The sequence below is a fragment of the Anabas testudineus genome, chromosome 8 (assembly GCF_900324465.2).
Source record: "Anabas testudineus chromosome 8, fAnaTes1.2, whole genome shotgun sequence".
Taxonomy (NCBI): Eukaryota; Metazoa; Chordata; class Actinopteri; order Anabantiformes; family Anabantidae; genus Anabas; species Anabas testudineus.
In genome coordinates, this window is record NC_046617.1 from 7,524,588 (window position 1) to 7,543,534 (window position 18,947).

The following is an 18,947-nucleotide window of genomic DNA, read 5'->3' on the forward strand; positions in this document are numbered from 1 at the left end:
TGTTGTGATATACACGTGACAAATGTAACACTGTGCAATTACCTATTTATACAGTTGTATTTTATGCACTATAACATAATATATCCAAGTAATAAAAAGAATTATGAAAGTATCTGGTGAAAAACACTGTATTACATTTCAAGACCAGCGTGTATATTGGTTCCTTAGAATGGGTGATATAAACTGAATATCATAGGAAACACACAAAATGTGATACTGAAAGCGTCTTTTTAATGGAAACATCACATTTTCCATTAGTGAATGAACACTTCATATTCCCCTCTTACAAACAAATCATCTTCCTGAAAAACTTTTCGAAAGCATAGACACACTAAATGCCGAGGAAAGGCACATCACTAAAATGTAACTACAAGACACGAAAAGGGCTTTCTTCTTTTTCTGTAGATTTTGTACTTGCAGGACCATGAATCGTCACAGTGCATCTTCAAAAATGAAACAGCTCTAGGAGTTAGCTTCGCAGATTAAAAAACGCAAACATACAAAGACACTTGGCAAATATCCATTAACAAAAAAAAAAATCATATTAATCGGGTTTGCACAACAGCATGTTAGGAACTCAATGGGAATAAACACATCAACTAGTACATCCAAACTTGAATTGTTTGCTTACAGCAGGATTCATTACAGCTCTATTGCTTAAACCTATTGACTTACAATAACAGTCTTGATGGTGTATATACAGTGGCTGTCTCTGAGCTGATTGTGTTGATCTGTCTAATAAAGTCTGCATCACAAGTTCCTCACCAACCTGACCTGTAGTGTTGGTGTACTTCCCATTTATTCAGAGTCCACAACATCCCCCATACAGTTCTGTGCTTACAATATGTCAGCCTCTGATATGCTCTGCTATCTGCCTCCACAACAGACAAGCTCAGCATGGAGCAGTTGCTATTATAATGTGTTTACCCTTTTTTTAGTTGTCCCACCTGCTCTTCCTGCGTTTTGGTGGTTCAGGGACAGCGAAGCTATCATCTCCTCTGTCCCTCCCCTCCCCACTCCCTTTGTCTCCCCCATCCCTCTCACTCCTCCGATCATCTCTGTCCCTCCTGCTGCCTTCTCCATTACGACTGTCGCCGTGACGGCTGCTGCTGTGGCGATCTCTGTCTCCGTGGCGGTCACGATCCCTCTCTCCATGGCGATCCCGTTCTCCGTAACGGTCATCGCTACTGTGCCGATCACTTCTATCACTGTGCCGGTGGTAACTGTCTCCATGGCGCCCCCGGTCCTCTCCGTGTCTGTCTCTTGAGCTGTCTCGTGAGCTGTCTCTTGGCGGGGGAGGTGCAGGTGGAGTGTAGCTGTGCTGTGAACTAGTCTGGCTGGTGGGCACTGAGCTCAGAGAACCGGCACTGGTGAAGCCAGCTAAGGACAAGGTGGCAGCATATGACCGCTCTGATCCATTAGGAGCCTCTGTTGGTACAGAACTCAGGCTGCCAGCACTGGTCCAGCCTGACGAGCTGCTAGACTTGGCGCTGAGCTTTGGAGGGCCACTGGTTGCAGCCACAAAATGGCTCTTATACTGAGCCTAGAATAAGGAGGAACATTAAAAAGAACAGATTAGTTACATATAGTCAAAGAAAGGGTTTTAGATAAAATCATAAAAAAAATCCAAAACACTGGTGTAAAAAAAACTATTGTATCAAAGAATTTACAAATTAGATCATTCTACCTGGAAGGCTTGTTTCATTGCAGACATGCGATCTCCCATTGCCCCAGTGGCTGGTTTGGTGTAACCCTCATAGCCACTAGTGGAAGACAATATGCTGCTGCTGCTGCTGCTGCTGCTGCTTCGTTCCTGCAAACCCAACAAAAGGTTACAACCAGATCAGTGAGAGAGTACCACTATGAATCTTTAATATGTATATCTGGCTTATAACAGTATTTTACAGTTCATAGTAATCATTATGATCATGAAAAGCTGTCATCTAGTAAACAGTAACTCACAGAACTTTCAGCCCCTAGGCCCGGTCTTTCTCTGTAACCAAGACCTCCACCACCAATATTGAGCTTCTTCCCTTTTCCACCCTTGAATCTGGATTTCCTAAACCAGGGATTCTGAAGGAAAAACACAACAAAGTTAAAAACATTCAGTCCAAAACTTAGTATAAAATCTTTTCATCTCTTTCTAACTCACCTGCATGGCTAAATCCATCAGTTCTTTAGAAACACCCTGGTTAGCTCCCTCCAGATTTCTCACAAGGTCGCCAGCAAATGTGGTGTCTTTGCTTGTGAGGAGAGTGTAAGCAACACCTTTCTCTCCTGCACGACCAGTTCGACCAATCCTGTGTGTGTGTGTGTCAATGTCTCGTGCCACATCGTAGTTCACCACTGTGCGAATGGATGGGATGTCCAGACCTCGAGCTGAGGAGGAAAACAAACAGGAAGTAAGAAAATGTCAAAATATTCCACACTAATGAGATGATTTCATAGTTCTAGTACTCTTAGCTCTTGATGTAGATATTCTGTAAAATAAAGTGTCATGACACAGGACAAAAATACATTTGAAAAATCAGGCAATGACGAAGGAAAGAAACCTCTTCCGTCTCCATCAACACCTAATCATGCACTCACCAGCTACATCAGTGGCCACCAGAACAGGCAAATTCTTCTTCTTGAAGTCACTGATGACTTTGTTCCTCTCACTCTGGTCCATGTCTCCATGCAAAAGACCCAAGCTGTACCCCTCCTGTGTCAGGTTAGTAGCCAGTTCCTCACTGTTTGCCTTCTTAGTAACAAAGATGAGGACGGAGCCAGAGGAGGTAAACTCAACAAGCCGCCTCGTCAGCCAACCCCACTTATCCGTCCCACTGGGCAACAGCTCCACTACCTGGGTCACATCCTCATTGGCCTGGTCAAACAGCAAACATTGATTTGTTAAGATTTCAGTGACAAACCAAAGGCCATACGGACACATTAATAAAGCTACAGCTCTAAATATAGCAGTTTTACAAGTAATGTGTTGATAGATTAAATGCTATGCCACACACACCTCTCCGATATCTCCTTGCACCACACGGATAGGATCTACCAAAATGTCTCTGGCCAGCCTCTCTATCTTCTTTCGGAAAGTAGCACTGAACAGGAGAGCTGTAAATGACATCACATTAAGACACATAAACATGTTCTGCAGCCCTGCTAAAACAAATATGAGGAAAGCCACTTACTCTGTCTGTCGGGGCGGACATGGCTAGCAATAGATCGAACTTGATATTCTAGAAGGGAAAAGAAAAATAATAAAAGTTACAGTGCAAAAAGCAGGTTTACAACATCTATACTACAGCACTGAAAATACCAACCCACCAAAGCCCATATCAAACATGCGATCTGCCTCATCATACACCAGGTATGTCACTCGCTGCAGGGATGTGGCCTTCTTTTTAACATGGTCAATCAGTCGCCCCTGTGCAAACACATTAATGGCAAATCTCACATTTGTTGTTGGAGTGGAGAGGGAATTTTTCTCATAGTAGCAAGGTTAAAAACAAAAGCTGGTCTTTCTTCCTCTTACCGGGGTGCATACAACTATCTCTGCTCCCTCCTGCAGGGCTTTGGCCTGCTCCCACATGCTTCCACCTCCATAAACCGCCACAGAACGCAGTGAGTATGCTTTCCCAAATCGCTTACACTCTGCATGAATCTGAGAAATATTTAAAGTGCTGTATATTAGTGGACAAGTTACTAAATATTACAAAAGTACCTTCTATACAATCGCAAAGTCTGACTCAGTGTGTTTGCATGTCTTACCTGCTGGCAAAGCTCTCTGGTGGGACACACAATAACTGCGATAGGTCCCTCTCCAGCCTCAAGCTCTTTTTGATCCATGATATGAACCAGCATAGGCCAGATAAAAGCAGCAGTTTTGCCACTGCCAGTTTTTGCAATACCAATCATGTCACGCCCAGACAGAGCTATAGGGACACCCTAGAAGCCAGATTCAAAAACAAAATTCCACATGAAACCATTCAAACGTTTAACGTTATTAACTATGTGACCTGAAATAAACTTGCTCTATACCTGGCACTGAATTGGTGTAGGCTGAGTGTACTCAGATTTGCGAATTTGGTGCATTAGCTGCTCATCAAAGCCAAAATGGGCAAAACTGGTACAAGGTTTTGGGGGCGCAGCTCCTGAAACCTGAGAAAGAAAAGAAAAAGTTGGCAGAAGAGAGAAGCAGCATCAGAGGACACTGAGGAAAACTGTTCTATTGATGAAAATAAAACTGTACATGAGGAAGGCCCTCAAAACTTTTTACAGCCACCACTGAACGAGAAGTGCTAAAAATGGAAATGTAGCCAAAAAATAATAATAAAACAAATCCTAAACTTACCCTCAAGTTCAGTTTGTGCCGTAACTCCATCACTTGCGTCCCAGTGAGACTGCTGAGTTCCTCATGCTCATTGTAGAAGTTTTTCTCAAAGGGTGGGTAATCAATCTGGAGTTTAAAACAAAAAGAATTGACTATAAATAAAACAAAAACACTACACTTTAAATACTGATCTGTAGTTGTGACAACACTGTCTGTGCTCAAATGGTTTGAGAACTGTACCTCTGAATGGTCGATAGGGGGAAGCGGCATGATGATTTTCTTGGTGGTAGAGGCGATTGGGTTACCATCGCTGTCATACTCAATATCCTCCTCCTCTTCCTCTTGGGTCAGCCCGGCTGTGGGATTCTCTGCCATGTAGCGGAAGTAGGCTTCCTGCAGAGAGCACAAATTTATATGTGAAGATCTAAACCAGTGTCCTGCTTACTACAGCATCCAGACACCAGTATTATAACAAATACCTGAAAAGACATTCTGCTTTATAAGAAAAGGTTAAATTACTCTTAAAATAACCCTTTTCAGATTTTCAAAAAAGCACTAATAATATACACAACTAAATGCAACCTGCATGGTCAGAGGGGGAGAAAGGCAGCTTCACAAAATTAGAGAGGATGTAGAAAATATTTGCTCTGGAGACGTCTCTGATGTAGTGGATTAAAAACTTTGGAAGGCTCACTCACTTGTTCATCTTCTTCTTCAATGTCATCACGAATACCCCTGAAATGACAAGCGGAGAAAAAAAAAACTTCCCTGCGGCTCGTTCATACACCCAAGATAGCCCACATCCCACTATCACTAAGGTCACTTTGCTTACCTGATTGCAGCTATTAAGTCAGGAAAAACATTGCCATATGTGCCATTCTTTGTACCAGTAAACATACTTAATATATAATGTGTCAGTGATTAATAAAAAGTAAAAGTATTACCTTGTCACATTAGTAGTTTCAAAACAGGAGTTTTTCCAGTTTAATAGTTTAATTTACAAAATATGAGATGGTAATCTTTTTTTTTTCCATCTAGTCAAATATCAATTTAAGAACCTTAGATACAACTACAAATCAATAAAACAAATAAAAAACTGTAAGCACAATAAAGTCTTACTTGTCCGGCTTTTTCTCCTTTTCCTCAAGTTTCTTCATGTCTTTAGCTGCTTGGTTCTAGATAAAAATAAATAAATAAATAAAAATAAATTAAGAAAACAACAGATTAATTATATGAAAATTATCTCTGCCTAATTGCTATTCTTATCTCACCTCAACCTCTGCCATGAAGGCATCCAGTGGGTCATCCTCACTGTCTGATCCTCCACCAGACTGCATCTGCTGACGTGTAGGTGAGTTCTCAGCTGGGATGTACGGTAGGTCCACACTGGTGCTAGACTCCTCTTCATCATCCTCAAAATACCTTGTTGAAATTTAAGATACAAATTTATACCTACTCAATACCAGAAATCCCATACACTGATATTTCCTTGGCATTGAATTAATATATACTCACGCATTTTCCTCATCAAAATTAGCTCTTTTTGTCCCTATTTTATAGAATGATGGCAGCTGCTGGCTCTTCCCATATCCTCCACTTGACCCTGTGGGACCGAATGATGTGTGAGACTTCTGAGGGAGGCGGGGTTCCTCTTTTTTCCCTGCAAGGGCAAATCCTCCAAACCCAAAACCTCTCTTCACACCTGGGCCACCTTTGTTCCAGTTCATGGTTGTGCTGTGAAAACAAGAAACAAAACACACTTTTAAACTCTTTTTTAAAAAACTCTCACCATCTAATTTCTTCATAACCATAAAGATGCTGTATTAGTTGTTCTGCCTTGTTTCTTTACTGAAGGAACTCCCAATCAAAGGGGCTAAACAATACAAACCCCTGAATATTAAAAGCTCTTTTAGCTCAGCAGTTATTCAACGATTATTAGTTAACTAGTATTTAGAAGAACCACTTGTATATCAGCAGAGCCGGGCTCACATAACTTAGCATAAAGTATTAATTATTATTATTATTATTATTATTATAACATTGTGTATGACTAATCTTCTATATCTATGTAACTGTGCTTGGTAAACATAAGTCAATCTTGTAATTAGTGCTTAAAATTTACAATTTCATTACTGCCTATGAAGCCATGCGTGTTTACCAAAAAAACAATAATGCAATAATCAAGCATATTTGATTGAGGTTCTGCAGGAGACGACATTCAAGAGCTGAAAAAGCGACGTAACCGCATTGACAAAAAGTTGGTTTTAATTATGATCCAGCTGAAAAGGGTTTACTTTGCATTACAGCAATTGCATAACAACACAAAACTAGCCATTATTTATATAGCGTTAGCCTCATATACTACGCTAGCATTAGCCTCAAGGCCGCGATGAGGCCGAGATGGGAGTGTGCGTAGCAATTTGCCGTGAGTGTGGCCAGTTAGAGCGGCTTTCTCAACACTAGCCAGCGTACGAAAACGTGTGTCGGTGACTGGATGAATCAATAATTTAGCAACAGTCGTTAATGGCGCGTATTTACCTTTTTCTGATGCCAGTACAGCTAAGCTCCTGTCTGTGTTGAGGTGAAATGATGCGTCGTCATCGGTGCGCGCTAAGCTGGACTGTGGGCGTGTCGTAGTTCGTGTGCGACGCGGCGGTCAACCAACAAAGCGATGTGGAGTGCTGTCAAAAACATCTCGATGAAGAGGATGGCTGGTTAAATGCGTTTGCCTAAAATACAGGGTAGGACTTCAACCAAGGCACTGCTGTTCAAGCTAGGTAAGCTAAAATAAGTTACGGTAGGTGCTCTAGCGAACGGTAATTTGTAGTTGTTAGCTTGCGATCTCCATCATGGCAACATTAGCGAGCCATTAGCAAGCACCGAGCTTCGTTTGTGACGGATTTGCAATTAGTTATTTACTCATTTATTTTTTCTTGGGTTGTCTAAATGAAGTCAGCATACCTGTGTTTCCATAACCATTGGCATTGCAGCGTGAATGTTTATTAGTTTCTATCTCACGAATAAGTATTATCCATTACCATTGTTGCCATCTAGTAGGTAGACTTATTGTAACTTGGCTATTCAAGGTTTAACAATCACGTAAAGAGTAATCATTTATATGCAAGAAATGTATAAGGTAAAACTAATTAATATGACTGATTATGTGCCAAAACAATTATTTTCTCCTCCGTAATGTTACACTGTAACTTTCAGATTTAATCTCCTATACCCATGTGCTTTTTTGTATTATACGTAATTAATACAGCAAAACAAGTAATGTGTTCGTCTTTGTAGGGGATATTTACTGTAACTAAAACTCATCCATCATCATTACATTTTCTATCTTTTACTCAACAAGACAACATTAGGTTGCATTATTAGACACTAAAACATGCAAAGCACAAACACAGATATAAATAGTACATAAAGTAGATAAAATAACAGAGATCAAACAGAGACATCTTGACCCTCACAGTTGTTTCACTTTTTCTTCACAGATATTCCCTGGATGTTATTTCAGCATTATATGTAACACATTCAAGAGGATCCATGTCTTTTCTTGTAAGTGTTTGCCATGTGCATCCTATTTTAGTTATAGCTTACCAGGCCAGTTTACTAGACAATCATTAAATAAATTGTTGACCTAGGATAAACAATGCACTTGTTGTACTTTTTGCAACACACCATGCTGGTTTTCATTGTTAGTTCTATTAAAATGTTTTCTTTGTTCAGGAGAAGAGTTAATCTCTGTAAGTGAAACTGACACTATAATCACATCTATGATTGTTTCCTTTGCAATCAATCAGACACTAATGTTACCATGACAAGACAGTATTGTACATTTTTATTTGTGATGCTTTACCCAACAGCTTTAACTGTGTTTATGCTTCTGAGGAACCTTTCCTTATTCTTGCTTGCATTTTCTCTCTTTTTTTTTCCATGTCTGTCATTAACCTCTGTGTTTGTCAGCGTTGGGTATCTGAGAAATTGAGTGTGGAGAGCCTGCGGGATTTGGAGTTATTTGGAGGTGAGGTTCAAGGCAAATCAACTTATAAATAAATAAAAAATCCCAACCCACTATTTACACACTGGGGTGATCATCAGCACAAACAGAGTATTGCTTCTGGTTTGCTTTGTTGCTTCTCAGACATCATACTTGAATTGCAAATCTGAAAGTTTTCCATCCATTCAATCAGTTGTCTGTTACTTGTATTGAGTGTTATTGTCACATTGTTTCTGATCACTGATTTCTGCAATAATTTATCAGTGGACGGCACCAGCAAAATTGTGTTGTAATTAATGTATTGCTTGGGCTTGTCACATGCAACAAGTCTGCAATTTTATTTAAAGCTTTTCGTGATTTATGTCTAATGCATTTCTCTTGCGTTTACAATATTGTGTACTTGATTTTGCTTGTTAGATATCTTTATCTAAGTTTTTATATTTAAATTCGACATTTTCGTTGTGTTTAAACACATACACTTTACTGGGCAAATAATAGTGAATTTAAACTAGACTTCACGTGTTTTTTAATACAACAAAGCTTTGAGGTAGCAGTTAGGTTTTAGAAAGTCTATGCTGGATTTGAGGTTTTATTGTTGCACTTATGTTATAAAGACATTAAGCTGATAATTAGGAAAACTTTGCATAATATTATTTTGCCATAATAGAAGATCTGGGTGAATAAATGTTGACAGTAGTTTCTGCATTTACAGTATTTGGATCTAGTTATGCAATTTTATAAGATGTTGGCAGTTTTGTGTGTCGGTCTTCCAGAAAGCTCAAGAAAAGTGTTTGAAGGTCAGGGGATGTGGGAATAAGTTGCAGTCTAATCTAAAAATAGTTGATGAAGTTGGAATAATCTTTCTATTTCAGTATTGGAGACAGAAGAATACAGTTCAGTGCTATCACCTCTTACATTTCTTTAAACTGGAACATTTGAAGTACTGTCAGTGGGTTTCATACATCAATTCCCCTGTAAGACTGACATATTTCCTGTAGTCACATTAAAACCCTGAGACAACATGTGTTTTTTAAAAGCAATATAGGTTATACTTTATTGGTGGAACATCATTGACTTTTTCTTATGAGCGGGACTGTGTGATTACCTCTTACTTTGCAAGCTGTAGCTCATTTTCATTTTCTCGCTGGCTGGTCATTGTTTGATGTCCCATGTTTGCTCAAGTACATCATTTATGTTTTGGCTGTGCTGTCTTTCCATTGCTTTACACAATATCTGGAAAGAACCTGCAGGGTTGAGCTGGATTGTTTATCACTCCATCATTTGCACATCATTAGCTTTGTAAGAAAATAGTATAATTAATTAAGTCTTTTTATAGATGTGAGCACTTTTTGTGCTGTAGGTGGTTGTTGTAGCTGCAGTGCAGTTTAATTTTAATCATAAAGATCAATTATACTCGCCTCAAAGACTCCAGCATGCAGCAAACCCACACTACCAGAAGCTGCGCTTCCCAGTTGAAGAGCTGCTCTAAACACAGATCCTTCTCTTGTCTTGTGTGTGTACTATGTCTATATGTCATTGATGTGGTTTTTCTACCCCAGAGCAAGCTCAGGGACTCTCTCACAGGAAAGTAAGTGTGGTACTCCTGCCACTGCATCATCATCCCCCATTTGCCTTTTGCATATGTGCGTGCATGCATGTGTGTGTGTGCGCGCACAAATTTAGAGAGATTCACAAACTCTGAAGACTTTGCGCATTTGCATGATGTATGCATGAGTGTCCTGTTCACGACACATGCTGTACATTCTGTACACAGCTCAGAAGGACATCTCACCTCACTCACCAGGGCTACTGTTACTGATACGGTGTTAGTGAAGTGTATACAGTCTGGTCCTGTCTGAGTTTTCAGTGTGCTCTTAACATGCTGTACTTCAGGTTGACTGCTCTCTTTTGGCGTTGGGTGCCTTTTTGTCCTTTTGTACTAAAAGTCTCGACTAATTTGTATCCCACAGATGTTTTGTGTCATGCTTATGGTCTGTTGCTGAGTTCATGGTGAACTGACGCATTGTCCCACTCTGATGTCAGCCACTGTGTTTGCCTGTGGGCTGTAGATGAATGGAGTTCCATGTATTCAGCTTTTGCAGTGCATGGCAAACACAAGTCTGATCACCATGGCAGTTTGTACAGCAACCCATGTGATCAGATCAACATTTACAGATGTTCCCTTACGTCATGGCTGCCATAGCATGTTACATTTCTGAAGTTGACCTATGGCAGACCATTTGGACGTGTCCGCACAGAGAACAACTCTTTATCCGTGAGGATATTTGAAGAGTTGTGTATGTCTCTTGTCATCTTGATCTTGAAGTCACCTCTGGCTTATCTGTTCTCAAGGAAGTGCACTATTCTAATTTTGAATGTGTGTCTTCATTCGGGTCACCATGGAAACTGTCCAAATATTCATATGCAGAGCTCTTTCATTTTTCATTACAGCTTGCTTCTGCAATCTGTCCATTTCCATCATTTGAATAGCAATAAATTGATGGAATTCAGGAGTCCTCACTTCAAGAGTATTAACTTCTCTCTACATGTGTTTATAATAAACATTTCTCAAATAACTAAAGTCAGGGAGATATAGGAAATGTTTAGGCCACTTTATAATTCTGACGTTGTGACAAGGTATATTAAAAATTCATACAATCCTCCTAAAACATGTTTTTGTTTTTCACAAATGATCTGAGACCATAAAATCAAAAACAGTTTATACTCAGTGGATCTTTGGTGTGGGGATGTGCTTTAATTATTGGACCTACTGTAGATGCTTTTTATGTTCCCAGCGTTTAATTATTTATTTCTTTGGGTAGTACCATAGGTCACACCAACACACCCCAGCCTGTTTTTTGACAGATATCACATGTCCAACTGTGGTAGTCACTCACAAGCCCCTCAGCACTGGTCTTGCACTATATGAAGTGAAGTGTGTGGCATGTTTGATCTTAATTTGCTCTGTTTCTTCTCCTCCACCTTCAGGCCCATGAGGATAGTCAGGAGAGTCTGACCTCCTTCCCACGTCGGGACACTATGGGCAGCTTCCTCCCGGACAGTAGCTCATACGAGCTCCTCACTGTTATCGGTAAGATTAAAGAAACTTTCCCACAAGTAAAATGGAGCAGGTAGCCTGGATATAGCAATTTTAGGGGTATTGCGTATGCTGACAGCTACGTGATTGCATACGTCCGCACAAGCAGTTACCATTTATCAGTCTGAAACAAGCTACTTACAACACGCCTGCACAGTAACGAGAGTTTGGTGAATTAGAGTTGGAACGCTGAACCAGTGAATAATAAAAGAAAGAAAAAAAATTATATATTATTTTTCACCTAGCAGTGTACGGTAGTTATTACACCATAGATTAAAGTAAAAATATTTCTAAGCTATGTATTGGTTTGCAGTTTTACAGCGTCAATATTCAACAACCAAGGATGGGGTGATATTTGTTTAACAGTGACACAAATGTTTTTTTTTTTTTTAATGAAATCCATGTGTGTGTTTTAGGTCGGGGCCTTGACGACTTGATGACTGTTAATCTGGCTCGATACAGACCAACAGGGGAGCACGTAGCCATCCGCCGCATTGACTTGGAGTCATGCACTAATGACATGGTCGCCTACCTTCAGGTCTACATCTCTCTGCCATCATCCATCAATCCCATAGTCTTTGCTTGTCTTCTGTTGGTGGATAAAACACTTTTATTGGGAAGACATTTGTCTATGTTCCATTAAATTCACTGTCTCTGCCCTCCTATGCCTATATACAGTGTGAATCATCTTCTCATCTCTGCTTGTCATCAATAATAAGGTGTAATTTCCTTTCCTCTGTCTCCCAGGGCGAGTTACATGTCTCAAAGTTGTTTCACCATCCCAGTATTCTACCGTACAGGAGCGTCTTTATAGCTGAAAATGAGCTGTGGGTTATTACCCCCTTCATGGCTTATGGTAAGTCGAGGACAAATGTTTGTTAATGTTTTAATGCCACTAGTGTAAACGCTTTCTCACCATGGCCATCTGTGTTTGCTCATTTTTCAGGCTCAGCCAGAGATCTAATTTGCACACATTTCACTGATGGCATGAGTGAGCTGACCATCGCATACATTTTACTGGGCATGCTCAAAGCTCTTGAATACATCCACCACATGGGATATGTCCACCGGTAAGGCACGCATTTAGTTTTTACATATAGTTTTTTTGCCAAATAAGAAGAATAAATGTTCGTCCCACAGTTGCTATACCATGTGGCACTACATTTATAAATGTAGTGGCTGATACTTCTGATGAGTTTAAATACATTGACAATTTTGATAGGTCAGTATGCTAGTCAGTGTTTTAGCTGTGTCTCGTTGTGTGTAGGAGTGTGAAGGCCAGCCACGTGTTGATATCCGCAGATGGACAGGTCTGCATGTCAGGCCTGAGGAGCATCTTCAGTCTGATTCGTCATGGTCAGAGGGCCAAAGTGGTCCACGACTTCCCCCAGTACAGTGTGAAGGTGCTGCCTTGGCTCAGCCCTGAAGTGCTACAACAGGTACAGCATTTCTCCAACTGCAGTATTATCTGATAATGTGTGGATACTGTCTCCCTAATGCTGCAAATGGCAAGATGTGAATTTTTCTTTTCTCAGAACCTGCAGGGCTACGACTCCCGGTCAGACATCTACAGCCTTGGGATTACAGCCTGTGAACTGGCAAATGGACATGTTCCCTTCAAAGACATGCCAGCTACACAGGTGATGCATCAGCTCTTTACCTGTTTTCCTGCGTCATCCACACCTATCCTGCAAATGAGAGAAATGACACGTTGAACACAGTATCATGTCCAGTTTATTTGTTGAATAATGAGTGCCACATCAGCTAATTATTTTAATTAACACCAAATATTTGTACATCAATGAAGCACAACCTTCCAGTTATCCTCCTAAATATAAAAGCTTGGTAATATAACATTTCTTACCTTCCACAGATGCTGCTGGAGAAGCTAAATGGGACGGTGCCATGTTTGCTGGACACCACCACTATTCCACCGGAGGAGCTGTCCATGAAACCGTCCTGCTCTGGCGCTGACTCTGGGATCTGTGAGGGTCCAGGTGTCGGGGGGGTCAGACACTCTAACGGAGAGCCTACGTCCTCATCAGCAGGGCACCCCTACAATCGGACGTTCTCCCCTCACTTCCACGCTTTTGTTGAGCAGTGTTTACAGCGAGATCCAGAAAATAGGTATATATTTGTATTGTGTATATTAAGGACAAGATATATTGTAAAGGACGTTACTGAATTTCTTTTGTTCTGTTTCAATCAGACCGTCTGCCACCACTCTGATAGGCCATCACTTCTTCAAACAGGTGTGTAAAATATAAGCATAACACAGATAAACACAGATATATCACTACTGAAAACAAGTTTAACACAAAAAGAATTCTGATCTTTCATTTCTTTATTGAGAACAACCATTAAAACCTCATAGTGCAAAGTTTTTCTTCCCCTCAATCACTGCAAGCAAACTGATGGAGCAAAGCAGCATTTTTAATGCCAAATGTGGTGCTGTGTGTTCTCTCTAAATAGTTCGACATAGATTAATCAGTCCACAAAACATTTTGTCAATACTGCTGTGGACAGTGTCAATGTGCTCTTTGACAAACTTCAGCCTTTCAGCAGTGTTAGTAAGCAGCAGCTTCCTTCATGGTGCCCTGCCATAGACACCCTGCTTGTTCAATTTTTTACCTAATGTAGACTCATGAACACTGATGTTAGCCAGTTCCAATGATGCCTTCAAATCTTTGGCTGTCACTCTGAGTTGTTTCTTTACCTCATTAATGAGTGTTTGTTGTGCTCTTAGGTTAATTTTTACTGGACGCCCACTTCTTAGTAGAGTAGCCACAGTCCTAAAGTGTCTCCATTTGTACAGTAGATTGTTGTCTAACTGAGTTTTTACCCTTTCCTGCTTTATGTAAATTAACAGTTCTTGATCGTAGATCCTCAGAAAGCTCCTTTTAGCGTTCTTGTGCAGAGCAAACTCAAAAGGTTTGAGTGATTTTTGTCAGTCGAAGTAGCTCTAGTCCACACCTCCAAACTAATTTTGTTAACAAGACTCCAGGTATGCTATCACCTGACTCCAGTTCCTAGTTCCACTCGCACTGTGAGGTTTTTATGGTTTCAATAAAGACATGAAAAGACAGATCAGTTATTAGGCACATCATATTTGTTAATACTCTTGACTTAGAGAAAGATCAGATCATGTTTCAGGACAAAATAATACAGAAAACCATGAAATTCCAAAGGGTTCACATACTTTTTTTTTGCCACTGTATTTTTACTGCCTGAGCTGCTGCAGCAGCCTGTGTCACTCATGTTGTCATGTTAAAAAGTTTTCAATTTTATCCAACTCTCAGATCAAACGGCGGCCGTCAGAGGCACTGCCTGAGCTGCTGCAGCCTGTGTCGCCCATCACCAGCTTTGAGAGCTCCCACCCACAGGACAGTCACTCTGGGCTGGCCAGTCTGGAATCAGGTCTCAGCCACCTGGAGGTGGATGACTGGGACTTCTGACAATGGAGGACTTGGTGGGAAGACACCTGTAGGATACTGATGGGAAACTCACTGAGAAGACAGGAACTAATTTGTTTTTGCAATGGTCGTCTTGTAAATAATTTAACTAAAAGGAGCTGCTGTTCTCAGAAGGTTAAAAGCCAGCATCCATCTTGATGTCTCTTGCACGCTTTTGTTCTCTTGATATGCACAGATTCTGCACTGCACCGATGGCCTCTATTTCCAACACCGGTTTACAGATTGTAGTCACATGAAACAAACCCCCCTGCAGCCGCAACACAACAGGACTCCTGCTGCTCCTGCTGTTGCTGAGGTGTCAGGAGGGTCTGTGGCTTAATCTCATGAAACAGATTAGTGGGAAGCTGCTACTACATATTCAGAGGGGACTCACTACCTCTTGTTGGAACATGACCAGTTGATTCAGCCAATGTGCTCAGTGAGACAACTTTAATTGTGCACACCGGTCCTCACAGCTGAATCAGCCCTCTACACCAGATGGAAGACTCTGTCCCAAGGGCCAACTAAGTGAACAGCATGTTTATGCATTTCTTAGCTCTCTGCCTGTGTTAGTGCAAACTACATCTCATGCTTTATGCATCATATACAGAGGTCAAGTATAACATCTGTTTAGTTTAACCTTCAGAGCATAGAAGTATGTATTTTCTTGAATTTACTGCTGGGTTTGATGCTCTGTCACAAGTGAATGTTACATTGGTGCTTCTTTTGTCTGCATGTATTTGAAAGTGAGGACAAAGCACAAGTGTTGCAAATGTCAAACTTGACTTTTAACAATAAACATTGTTCACTTTAATGTTCTAACTCGATTGCACCACACTGTGAGGCAGTTGGATATCTACAAAAGGTATTTATTCAAAAAATGTACACAAACAAAACAGGAGAAAAGGTTCAAGGTTGTTGCTAATCTTCCTCCTCTGACGGTGGCTGGTCAGTTGCAGCACGGCGTTTCTCCATCTTTGCCATCAACTCTGGAATAAAGTGAGACAGAAAAACAACTGAAATGAAGAGAATCATTAAGCTGCATTTATCACATTCATTTTTTTAAAGTAGTAGTCTCTGTTGCAGAAAGATCCTTGTTACCTTTAGCAGGGTTGAAGACACCGTTGGTTTGAGTGTTGCACACATAACAGCGCTTGGACTTGCGGTAATGCTGAAGAGCACATGCCTCACAAAAATAGTGCCTGCACCTGGGAGACATTTGTCTGGTTAAAATGTGTTGTTAGCAAACAGTAATACAGAAGAAGAAAAGGTACAGATGGAGATGCATACTTTGTGATGATGGGATTCTTGAAGGATTCCCTGCATATGAAGCACTTAAAGGGAAAATCCTCCTCGTCACTGCTCACCTCATAGTTCTCCTCATCTAGATAAAAGCATAGAAATGTTTAGGAAATGTAAATGCTGGCTGGCACACGCACACACACACAATAAAAATCTGATATTAATTCCTCCTCCTGAACTTACCATTGGCTCCGTATCTGCCCTCCTCCAGTTCCCTCTCGATCTGCCAGCCATGTTTGTAATCTGATCTGTCGTGAAGGAACTTACAGCTGTCTAGATACAGGAGAGAAAAACAAACAGTCAAAAAAATATATTCATAATTTCAAGTTAGTCATTTAACTGAAAACTGACATTTTAATAGTACGAATCCAATACACACCTCCAAAACCACAGAAGCCGGTCTCCTTATAGTCTTTGCAGATATCTGGCTGGTAGTCCCACCTCACTGTGGCTCTCAGGTGTTCAGGGGCCCGAATTGGTCCTTTTCTGTAAAAAGGTTGAAGACAATTATATATGTTCAAAAGAATAAATTACATACTGCTAATCATTTGCGAAAATTGTCTTATGAAAGCGTTTGATGAACATTCTTCTTAGTTCTCACCTGACCATGCCAGAGGAGGCATTGCCCATGGTGGTGTCTTTGGGCTTGATGAATTTTTGGTAATTGTTGATACCGCGGTAGATTTTATCGTCCTCTTTACCAATCAGTTCCTGATAAAGCACAAATATTATTTAGTAAGTGGGGAACTTCTACTACACACTAGAAATGTGTGTATAATTTAACATTTCAGCAGATGCTAGTGTGTACTTTTGTGCAAATGTTGGCAGGGAGAAAAAAAATTGATATCTCCGGTATAACTGACGCAAGTAAATAAAAATAAACTTTAAGCATTTCAATACTGTGTTTTAAATTTACAAAACACATCTATGGAAATTCATAAATGTTTGTTAAAAACAGGCTTTTTGCACATCTCCTCCTACCTCTTGAATTTTTTGACTCCTCTCAAAGATGGCCTGAGCATCCTTGTCCCTCTCAGTGTCTAGCTCATATGTAGCAGTTGCACCCATGTCTTCTGGTCCCTCTGGTTTCTGTTTTTTTTTGGACAAAATTGGAAAAATAGTGGAAAGTTAGAAAGCTTTCACATTACTTCCATCAAGCCAAGGGATTGTGGCTTCACAACAAGTGATGAAGAAGATGCTTCACAGCACAATGTGGCATGAAAAGAAAGTCTCAACTCACCGCTGACCGAGTGGACTTGTAGGACACAGTGACCTTTTCTTCTTTGTCATCTTCACTTTCACTGGAAGATGCGGCATCTCTTTCCACTTTCTTTGTCTGGATAGGGATTCAATAAGAGTCACGCTGATGTGATTATGAAGTATTAAAGAAAAGAAATATCACGATTATCATACCCTTTGGATCATGGGGTTGACTCGAGTGTCCTTCTTGCCTCTTCTGATCACAGAGCTCTGGTCCTCGTCACTGTTGCCATCTGGAAAAAAAAAAAGTTTCAATTATTTTTGTTGTAATTTGTTATCTAATTTTCCCTCTATCAATTGGAAATCCACCCAGTGTTTAAAGGTGCTATATATTCATTGTGATGACAGCTAGCATTCATTCTGCATATTTCTACAGTATTTCACAGGACAGAGAGAAAAGCAGGTTGCCAAGTCGGGTCACATATGTAAACATTCCGTGGGAACTTAAAGGCAATAAAAGTAAGGGAGCTGGGTTTGACAGTAAGACATTTTGCGTCGTTAGTAAGGACATTAAGTCATTAAGATAACACGTATGGTTGATCAATAAACATTACTGTCATTAATAAAGTCAGGGGATCAGGAACACACGCAGATTTGCTAGTTTGTGTTGGTGACTTCATCACCGTTGAAGCGACGACGTTAATGCAACCAATACACGGTTTCCTATAATAAAAAAACATCACAAACATTAGCGAAATTAGATCTTATTACCTTTATCGCTGTCGCTTGCTTTTCTCTTTCGCCCGGAGAATTTCTTTGTAGATTTTTTGAACAGAAAAGTGCAGGAACCCGCTTTTGGCTCCTCTGACTCCGCCATCTTGCCACCAGTAAATAAATAAATAACCGCCGGCACCACAGCGCCCCCTGGTGTCTTGGAGCCGAAGACACAGCGAGTAGCACATTGACTTCAATTAGTTTTATTCTATATATTCTATATATATACTAAAAGGATAAAAATATAAATATAGTATGATGGAAATCCAGTATATATCATTAAATTACTTCTACACCTAAAAACACTTTCTAAATATAGCCTATAATTAATTACATTACAGTGTCAGTAATAGTCCAAGGCATGCATAAAAAGGTGTTTTTAATTGTTGCATTGGTCGATTTCTGCCTTTCTCATCTAAAACTACAAATCATGTCACTGGTTTTACTGCATAGATATATTTTCATTTTTCTCTCCAAATCATTTCCCCTCATTAGTCAGTTTGGTATCTAAGTAAAATGTTAGTATTAAAGGCCAATGTGAAATGGAAAGTGACAACATACATTCATGTAATTTATTTGTTTGTAAAAATTGGCTTTTTCTACGTTTCATTCTCATTCAGATGAATGGTAATTACCTGGTGGCCAGTTTTTCCTTTTCTTTACTCCAAGTGAACTGTACAGAGCCAAAGGCATCAAAAGTGCTTCACAATGCCTTCTAGAAAATGTAAAATGATCTTAGGTTATTGTTCTTGAAAAGTTATCAACAGTTCTTTTGTTACCATGAGCAGGTAAAAT

At 40.1% G+C, this 18,947-nt stretch overlaps 3 protein-coding genes across 6 annotated transcripts; 1 reads left to right on the forward strand and 2 right to left on the reverse strand.

Moving 5' to 3' along the window:
• Nucleotides 1-211: 211 nt before the first annotated feature.
• On the reverse strand, nt 212-6,951 carry ddx42 (DEAD (Asp-Glu-Ala-Asp) box helicase 42). Of its 2 annotated transcripts, XM_026349948.1 has the most exons (18): nt 6,863-6,951; nt 5,840-6,058; nt 5,596-5,746; nt 5,444-5,499; nt 5,023-5,059; nt 4,565-4,717; nt 4,346-4,450; nt 4,033-4,152; nt 3,763-3,939; nt 3,527-3,655; nt 3,319-3,418; nt 3,183-3,230; nt 3,008-3,105; nt 2,590-2,866; nt 2,153-2,379; nt 1,963-2,073; nt 1,688-1,813; nt 212-1,543 (listed from the first exon to the last, which is right to left on the reverse strand). In XM_026349948.1, exons 2-18 carry the CDS (start codon nt 6,049-6,051, stop codon nt 935-937), a joined length of 2,736 nt encoding a protein of 911 aa, XP_026205733.1. In that variant the 5' UTR covers nt 6,052-6,058; nt 6,863-6,951; the 3' UTR covers nt 212-934. The 2 variants fall into 2 exon arrangements, with proteins under 2 accessions (XP_026205733.1, XP_026205741.1); XM_026349956.1 differs by lacking the exons at nt 5,023-5,059; nt 5,596-5,746; nt 5,840-6,058; nt 6,863-6,951.
• A 12-nt stretch (nt 6,952-6,963) lies between these two features.
• Nucleotides 6,964-15,688, forward strand: strada (STE20 related adaptor alpha). 3 transcript variants are annotated; one of them, XM_026349988.1, is made up of 13 exons: nt 6,964-7,101; nt 7,822-7,885; nt 8,294-8,351; nt 9,887-9,915; nt 11,316-11,418; nt 11,841-11,962; nt 12,172-12,280; nt 12,371-12,494; nt 12,692-12,863; nt 12,960-13,064; nt 13,298-13,551; nt 13,634-13,676; nt 14,724-15,688. In XM_026349988.1, the coding sequence occupies exons 2-13, from the start codon at nt 7,874-7,876 to the stop codon at nt 14,877-14,879; spliced, it is 1,287 nt and encodes a 428-aa protein (XP_026205773.1). In that variant the 5' UTR covers nt 6,964-7,101; nt 7,822-7,873; the 3' UTR covers nt 14,880-15,688. The 3 variants fall into 3 exon arrangements, with proteins under 3 accessions (XP_026205773.1, XP_026205756.1, XP_026205765.1); XM_026349980.1 differs by lacking the exon at nt 9,887-9,915 and having other exon boundaries at nt 6,978-7,101; XM_026349971.1 differs by lacking the exons at nt 8,294-8,351; nt 9,887-9,915 and having other exon boundaries at nt 6,965-7,101.
• A 39-nt stretch (nt 15,689-15,727) lies between these two features.
• rnf113a (ring finger protein 113A) lies at nt 15,728-18,265 on the reverse strand. Its single transcript, XM_026350000.1, has 10 exons — nt 18,150-18,265; nt 17,592-17,671; nt 17,419-17,514; nt 17,160-17,267; nt 16,780-16,889; nt 16,558-16,664; nt 16,362-16,451; nt 16,167-16,260; nt 15,978-16,084; nt 15,728-15,865 (listed from the first exon to the last, which is right to left on the reverse strand). The coding sequence occupies exons 1-10, from the start codon at nt 18,253-18,255 to the stop codon at nt 15,798-15,800; spliced, it is 966 nt and encodes a 321-aa protein (XP_026205785.1). The 5' UTR covers nt 18,256-18,265; the 3' UTR covers nt 15,728-15,797.
• Nucleotides 18,266-18,947: the final 682 nt, after the last annotated feature.

What these genes read in the sequence shown, in the direction of transcription:
- rnf113a (XM_026350000.1), bottom strand. Translation starts at nt 18,255, where the DNA reads ATGGCGGAGTCAGAGGAGCCAAAAGCGGGTTCCTGCACTTTTCTGTTC. An exon ending in TCAACCCCATGATCCAAAGG is followed by an intron (nt 17,515 to 17,591) that starts GTATGATAATCG and finishes ATCCCTATCCAG; the next exon opens with ACAAAGAAAGTGGAAAGAGA. An exon ending in GGGCAGATACGGAGCCAATG is followed by an intron (nt 16,261 to 16,361) that starts GTAAGTTCAGGA and finishes GCTTTTATCTAG; the next exon opens with ATGAGGAGAACTATGAGGTG.
- strada (XM_026349988.1), top strand. An exon ending in AGGGACTCTCTCACAGGAAA is followed by an intron (nt 9,916 to 11,315) that starts GTAAGTGTGGTA and finishes CTCCACCTTCAG; the next exon opens with GCCCATGAGGATAGTCAGGA. An exon ending in GCCCTGAAGTGCTACAACAG is followed by an intron (nt 12,864 to 12,959) that starts GTACAGCATTTC and finishes TTCTTTTCTCAG; the next exon opens with AACCTGCAGGGCTACGACTC.
- ddx42 (XM_026349948.1), bottom strand. Translation starts at nt 6,051, where the DNA reads ATGAACTGGAACAAAGGTGGCCCAGGTGTGAAGAGAGGTTTTGGGTTT. An exon ending in AGATAGTTGTATGCACCCCG is followed by an intron (nt 3,419 to 3,526) that starts GTAAGAGGAAGA and finishes GTGTTTGCACAG; the next exon opens with GGGCGACTGATTGACCATGT. An exon ending in GCCTAGGGGCTGAAAGTTCT is followed by an intron (nt 1,814 to 1,962) that starts GTGAGTTACTGT and finishes TTGGGTTTGCAG; the next exon opens with GAACGAAGCAGCAGCAGCAG.